This window comes from Petaurus breviceps, unplaced genomic scaffold, assembly GCF_028583685.1.
Source record: "Petaurus breviceps papuanus isolate PSGF00001 unplaced genomic scaffold, PetGlider_PUasm1.0 398, whole genome shotgun sequence".
NCBI classification, from domain to species: domain Eukaryota; kingdom Metazoa; phylum Chordata; class Mammalia; order Diprotodontia; family Petauridae; genus Petaurus; species Petaurus breviceps.
In genome coordinates this window covers 334886-341973 of record NW_027186314.1, presented here as the reverse complement: position 1 = coordinate 341973, position 7088 = coordinate 334886, and the positions used below count along the sequence as shown (strand labels likewise).

At 62.4% G+C, this 7088-nt stretch overlaps 1 protein-coding gene across 1 annotated transcript in view; it reads right to left on the bottom strand.

Annotated features, from left to right (window-relative positions):
• MYH14 (myosin heavy chain 14) overlaps positions 1-7088 on the bottom strand; it is a 40590-nt gene that overhangs the window by 30900 nt on the left and 2602 nt on the right. Inside the window, exons 2-5 of the mRNA XM_069100351.1 lie at positions 4059-4442; positions 1817-1973; positions 823-850; positions 626-728 (exon numbers count right to left, since the gene is read on the bottom strand). Coding sequence (XP_068956452.1) covers positions 626-728; positions 823-850; positions 1817-1973; positions 4059-4439 — 669 coding nt within the window. The 5' untranslated portion in view covers positions 4440-4442. The remainder of the gene's footprint in view (positions 1-625; positions 729-822; positions 851-1816; positions 1974-4058; positions 4443-7088) is intronic.

Here is a 7088-nt window from a genome sequence, read left to right as displayed (position 1 = left end):
TGGTCCTGGCCTCTCATTTGTCCCCCAGAGGGCAGAGATGCCACCTTTGGGGGTCCTGGTCTTTCTCTCACTCTTTGTCCTTCGGGACCATCACTGCCTTATTCTTACAGTCTGTGTGCTGCAAAGCTCTTTCCCCCCATTTTACAAATGAGGAAATTAGAGAAGGTCCAGGACATTTTAGAGGCCCCACACCTCCTAAAGGCCAGAGAGCCCCTGGCTGAGGAGGCAGAAGGCAGGCCCAGATTTCAGCAGAACCTGGCAGCTCTGGGCCTTGGGCTCCCCCCAGCCCGGCCGCTTCAGGGCACCTCAATGAGGGGCTGAAGCTGCACCAAGTTGCAGGGTGGGCTCTCCAAGGGGAGAATGCAGGGGTGTGACGAGAACCAGAAAGTACCAAGGGACTTTAAGGAGGCGCCCCAGTGTAGTCCCTTCCTCGCTGGCCCTCACCTTCCCCATCTGGACCACCATCGGCAAAGGAGGGGGAAGGGGCTAATCGGCCCAAGCAGGCCTTGAAGTGGAAGGAGCCACAGGATGAGAGGAAAGGCCAAGACCCCTAGATCTGGAAGGATAGACCAGGGGGAGGAGGGGGGTCTGGGGAGGACAAGGGTGCGGCTGGAGGGAGACTCACCGGGGCACCCTGCTCCCGCCGGCCCTTCGGGGAGGAGGCTACATGGGCCAGGTACTGAATGACTTTCTTCGTGTTTTCTGTCTTGCCGGCCCCAGACTCGCCCCTGAGGGAGAGGCAGCAGGGGCAGTCAGCAGGCCCACTCCCCCCTTCCTAAGCCATCCCACCCCCCTTAGATCCTGGGGGGGGGGGTCACTTACGTGCAGAGGATGGATTGATCCTCCCGGTCTGTAGGGGACAGAGATAGATATCACTGAGATGATGCCACCCCCTCCCCAACCCCAAATTCCAGGGGTCAGGCCCATCTCTGTCCTGCCTCAGTTTCCCCCTCTGTGAAGTAGGGGTCCAGTGGATGAGCCTGAAGCACCTTTCCTGCTCTCTGGTCCTGTCCTCCATGCGCTGCTTAGCTTAGAGAGGACATATGCTGCCTCCAAAGACCTACTGGGCTGCCATCCTGTGGAGGGGGCCCCCCCAGAGCTCCACCCCGAGGCACAGGACTAGGCGTTGGTGGGCCTGGCCAATGTGGGCACCGACTTGGCTCTGCTGTGCCCGCTCAGTATGAGGGCTCAGCTTTCTTCTTCTCATGGGGCACAAATTAAATGCTCACTAATTGAAAAAGTTTGTTTGCTTTTTTTTTTTTTTAAGTTCTGAAACCCTGTATGATGAGTGTCCAGAGACTGAGGCAGCGCCCTGGGCACGAGGCATTCATTGGTCCATATGGGACCCTACAGCTCTTAATGGGTGCTGGTAGTCAGTGTGGAAGACCCCTCTGTGCGTCCTGGCCAAGCTGCCCCGGGAAAGGTTCATGGGGACAGACACGTGAGGGTCCCCTGGGCCGGGCAGTCTCCTCTGCCCCCTGTACACACGCACCCAGTACACACATGAGCACACGCACAGAGGCACACAGCGGCCCACATGCAACATCTGTCCCATGCGGGCTGAGCCCAGCAGGGCGGCGTGGATCCAGGCCCGGGCCTCCCATCCCTTGGGGCGCTGCTTGAGCACACACCGACCTTCCTGACGTTTCTGCCTCCCAGAGGTCTCCAGCCAACATTGGGGAAGTGGTCTGTACTGGGGTCAAGGTGGCCTCCCTGCTCTGACCCCGGCTCAGGCTGGGAGCTGACTTAGGTGTGGGGGGCCCCCAGGTCTGACCTCTCTGGGCCTCACTTTGGGGATGACCTCCCGCCTCCTGACCTTGCAGCATGCTGCGGTAGGCGCCCTCGGTGACTGCGTACACATGGGGCGGGACCTCGTGGCGCTTCTTGCCCCTGTACATCCCCACGATGGCTTCGGTGTAGATGGGCAGCTGCTTGTAAGGATTGATCACCACACAGAAGAGGCCTGAGTAGGTCTGTGGGGAAGGAGGGGGTCAGAGAACTCCACCAGGCTCCAGCCCAAACACTGGAGGCAGCCGCGGGGCTGGGCATCTACCTGCCTCGTCTGCAACGGAGGTGAGTCACACGTGCTGGGCAGCCCCCTCCCAGGTAACAGAGAGGAAGGGGGGGGGCACACAGCAGGTGCTGAATAAATGCTTGTGGAATGGATGAATGGGTACAGATCTGAGCCTGGAATCTGGCACGTGTTGATTAACGACATCACACATGCAAAGTGCTCAGCAAACCCTCAGGCACAACAGGGTGAAGGGCAGGCCCTAGGACCAGAGCGCATGACCCTGCCCCTCCAGACATGGGGGGAGGGGGAGAGAAGGAGGGAATGAGAGAAAGGGGAGGGGAGGAGGATGAGGAGGAAGGGGGGATGGGGAAGAGGGAGGAAGAGAGGGGATGGAGAGGAGGAGGAGGAAGGGGGAGAAGGGGGCAGGAGGGAGGAGGGGGATAGGGAGGAGGAAAGGGGGTGATGGGGAGGAAGGATAAAGTGGGGAGGGAAAGGAAGCTGAGGAAGGAAGAAGGGAAGATGAAGTAGGTGTCGGGAGCAGGTGAGGGGGCCCAGGGGCAGTGGCCATGGCTGAGGCGGGGAAGGCCTAGAGGGGAGAGCTGGAGGGAGGCCGACGCTCTTGCCAGAGCCAGAGCAACCGGTTGGGTGGGTGAGAGGGCCCCACCCTAGGCCTGGCACCGAGACCAATCTCACCATCCTCTCTTCTTGCCGCCCCCCCCCCCCCTCTCAACACTTCTGGAGGGCGGGCCCGCCCACCCACATTCCCAGGCCAGGTAGCTCATGTTTGGTGGCGCCGCCATGAGGGGTGCCCCCCCAAGGCCCAGGCCTGGTTAGCGCTGGGCCAGGGGATAGGGAGGCCGAGAGCCGGGAGTAGGCTGTCTCCCTGCAAAGTCACTGCCAGAGGGGCCCAAGGATGAGGAGATGGGCAGCCAAGGAGGCTCTGTCTCTTGCCCACCCCCACTTGACAGAGGGAGAAACTGAGGGCCACTGAGGGTGGGCCTTTGGCCATGGTCTCTCTAGGAGGGCAGAGGCTTCCTCCTTCCCGGCCTCACCCGCTCCCAGGCCAACACCCAAGGAAGCAGCAGGAATGTGAGCCTGGCAGGGACCAAAGGGCAGGCAGAGATGGCCACACCCAGATCAGGATGGGCAGGGGGCCTCTGGCTCCTTGGGCCCAACTTCCTTGTTTCAGAGAGGGCCAGTGGAGGCCCAGGTGCCTGCCCATGGTCACCTGTGGGGGCTGCAGGCCACGGCCTCCTGGAGGCCCCCAACCCCACCCCCTCTGGTAGAGGGACCAAGGAGGTGCTGGTCATCTTAGCTGCCTCTGGCCTCCAAAGTGAAGGGGCTGGATGGGGTGGTACTGGCCATGAGCTGGCAGGGACTGGCCAGCCCAGGATAAACTGCAGGCAAGTCTCTGTCTCTTCTTCTTGCCTGCTTTGGGCCTCTCTTAGGGAAGGGCAGATGGGGAGCAGGCCAGTGCCCTGAGACCCCCAAAGGGGCCCACTGAGGCAGGCACAGACTGAGGCACTGAGAGGTGGGAGGCAGAGCGTCCAGCCTTGGAACAGAGGACCCTCCACACTGCTCCTGGCAGCTGGAGACGGGGAGACTGAGGCCAGAAAAGATGGGCCCAGGGGCATGAGAGGGAGCTCAGATTCTCGGCCTGGTCCTACAGAAGGCCAGCCGTAGCATCAAGACCAAACTGGGTTTGGGCAAAGGCATGGTCGGGCACATGCTGAGCCCCATCCAGCAGGCTCAGCACCCGGGCCAGACAGGATGCCCATTTCCCTCAGAGGTCACCCTGCTCAACCCCCTCATTTGATGGGTGGGGAAACTGAGGCCCAGAGCAGGACATTCTGGGAGTCAGCCAGGCTCACAGAGGGCAGAACCAGGCAGGTTTTGAATCCAGAGCTCCCAGTGAGAGGGGTGGGGAGGGGACAGGAGGCCCTAATCCATCAGTCCCCTTTGGGCTCGGCCCGTGGCTAACAGGCCTGGGCGCCAGGATGGGGGCTCCTGGGGGGGAGAAGCCAGCGTCGGGGGCGCCACTCACATAGATGAGGCCAGAGTAGTATCTTTCTCGGAGGTTGTGCAGGACGGAGGCTTCATTGAGGCAGGTGAGGTCCGCCATATCCTCAGCCTTGCTGAACTTGGGGGGGTTCATACGCTGCACCTGGTCCCTGGGCAGCCGCAGCCGGCGCCCACTCTCTGCCAGCTCCACCTCCACCTCCTCGGGACCCTCATCCCGCAGGGCAGCCGCCTCGAAGCCGTGCAGCTCGGATGGCACCCACACCAGGCGCCGGGCGGCCCACTCCACCTGGGGGGGGCCCACGCTGCTCGCCAGGCCAGGGCCCGAGCGAGGGGTGAACAGGAAAGGCTGGGCCGCCTCGGGCACCGGGCCCGCTGCCTTCCGCACCATGCTGGTCGCAGCCATGGCCTGTGGGCAACAGGGGGCCGTGAGGAGCCGAGCTCCAGACACCCCTCCCCCACAGCTTAGGAGCCCCCTGCCCTATGGAGGGGACGGTGAGGCCCAGAGCAGGCACTGGGGTCAGGGAGCAGGCGGCTGGACAGAAAGGATCCTTGGAGACAGACTGAAGGTGCCAAGGACCCTCTGTCACCTTCCCAAAGTGGCGACAGCTAGGACAGTACCATGGGAAGTACCAGCCAGTCATGCACCCTTGGTGCCAGCCTTGGGACATCCTGGGACAGGGATGCCTTCCCTCCAGAAGCCATGACCCCAAAACTGGCAGCACCCTATGTGTCTCTGCTCATTGTCCCCCCACTGCCACTGCCACCCTCCTCCCCAGCAGATGCTGCCCACACACTCCCAGCCCCAGCCTCTGCCTGCTGCCCTCTGTCCCCCTCCTGGGATTGGGACACCCCCTCTCTGGAGGCCACGGCCCCCCCACACTGGTACCCCCTATCTCTGTGCTCCTGCTCACTGACCCCCACTGCCGCCCTTCTCCCGGGCAGACACGGCCCACATGCACTCAGCCTCAGCACCCAGCCAGCCACTCTCTAGGCTTCTCCTGAGACCAGGATGGCCTCTCTCCAGAAGCCATGACGCCCCCACTGGAACCCCTTCCCCCCTTCTCTGTGTCCCTGCTCACTGACCTCCTCATTGACCTCTATCCCCGTCCTGGGATTGGGACACCCTCCCTCTGGAGGCCATGGTCCCCCCACCAGGCCCCTCCATCTCTGTGCCCCTGCTCACTGACCCCCCACAGCCACCTTCCTCCCCTGCAGACGCTGCCCACACACTTCCAGCCTTGGTACCTGGCTGGCAGCCCTCTATCCCCCCAAGCTTGGGTGCCACCTCGAGTCCCAGGCCCCATTAGGACCTCATGCCCCTAACTCTGAGGCTCCAAAGCTCGAGCCTGTGGCCCTCACACACAGGAGTCCCTGGGGGAGGGGGAGGAGGGAAAGGCAGGCCTCAGTCTCCTTCTCTGTAAAAAGGGAGGGGATAATCCTCCTGGCGAAGGCTTCCCGCCAGAGGCGTACCCCGAGGGTTGCAGTCACAGTGGCTATTATTAGCATGATTATATCATGATCATTAGGCTGGCTCCCCTTTCTCACCTTTGGCCCCACCCTAGCTCTGAGCAGGCCCCTGGAGAGCCATCGGCTCCCTCTGCCCACGTTGGGCTTTCGTTCCCCCCAGGCCCCTCTTTCCAGCTGCCCCCAGCCCTTCCATCCTTCCCTGGTCACTGGCGGTCTCCCCAGGGCTCACCTCGGCGTCCCTTGGGGCCCCGCTCAGCCTGCTCCTCCTGGCCTCCATCCTGCAAACTGTGATGACCAGCACCCCCCCACCCCCACCCTGTAAGCAGACACACCTCAGGGCCCAGGGCCTTTGACCAGGAAGACTTTGGATTTTCTTCAGGATGCACGCTCCTTCCTTGGTCTCCAGCCTCACCTAGAGCCCCCTGCTCAGAAACGGAGCAGGAGGGAGGAAGCACGGCCCGCCCAGCCCCACCTGCTTTCACAGATGCCCAGAGCCTGGGCCACACCCCTGTCAGACGTTATTACTAGTTACTCAGGTCACTGGGCAAAGGGTGGGGGCACATTTTGAGTCAAGGCAGGTACAAGAGGCATCTCTCCCCATATGTCTCCCCACATCTCTCCCCACCAGTCCCCAGCACTCAGATACCCCCTAATTCATACATTCAGCCCCCTTCCTGAGCCCCACACTGTGGCCCCCTCCTTCCTCAGGGACCCCAAACCCCTTGCCCTCAATATGGCCCCCTTCAGCCTCCTGAATCCCACTGTGGGCCCCTCCTCCCTCAGGCACCCCAAAACCCTTGCCCTCACCATGGCCCCCTTCAGCCTCCTGACCCCCACTGTGGGCCCCTCCTCCCTCAGGGACCCCGGCATCCTGAGGTTCTATCTCATAAAACTCAGGTGTCTACCCCTTTTTCCCCAATGAGCCATGAGGCTCTCCCCATATTTTCTCGAGGAGCCTTAAGATCAGGGGATTTTGAGGTGCCAAGGAGCTTGGAGCCATTCTAAAGTCTCCCAAGGCCTTGCAGAGCCAGGTAGACAGTGAAGACTCAAACCCAGATCCTCTTGTCACAGGCCCTTTAATAGCCTGTTCAGCCCAGCCCCCACACAGGGCCCCGCAGGCCCAGGGAGAGGGAGGGGGGAAGGCTGGTGGCCCAGGAAACACTCAAGCTACAGAGAGAGTACAGGCTGCCCCGCCTGCATGGCGCTCCCAGCCCTGCCCGCATTAGCAGGTGCCGAGGCGTAAGCCAGCCAGACCCAAGCCTCACCCCTGTCAGAGCTCAGGGGCTGAGTCAGGCCTGGGAAGGCTCCAGCCTCTGTCCAACCAATGGCCGCTCTGGGCCCTCCGGCCAGCAGCCCCGTCCCCTTCAGGACAGGCTCCCTGCCCGTGCTCAGAGACTGGCATCTCACCTTCCTCTCCCCCACCCTCTGCCACCACTGGCATCCTGGCCCCCTGGGGCCTCTGAGACTCAGCCACCAAGCCCAGCAGCCCTGGAGTGCTCGGGGACCCAGGCCGCTGGGCCTCCCCATCCCCAGCACACCCCCCAACACATACACATACACACACACACACACACACACACACACA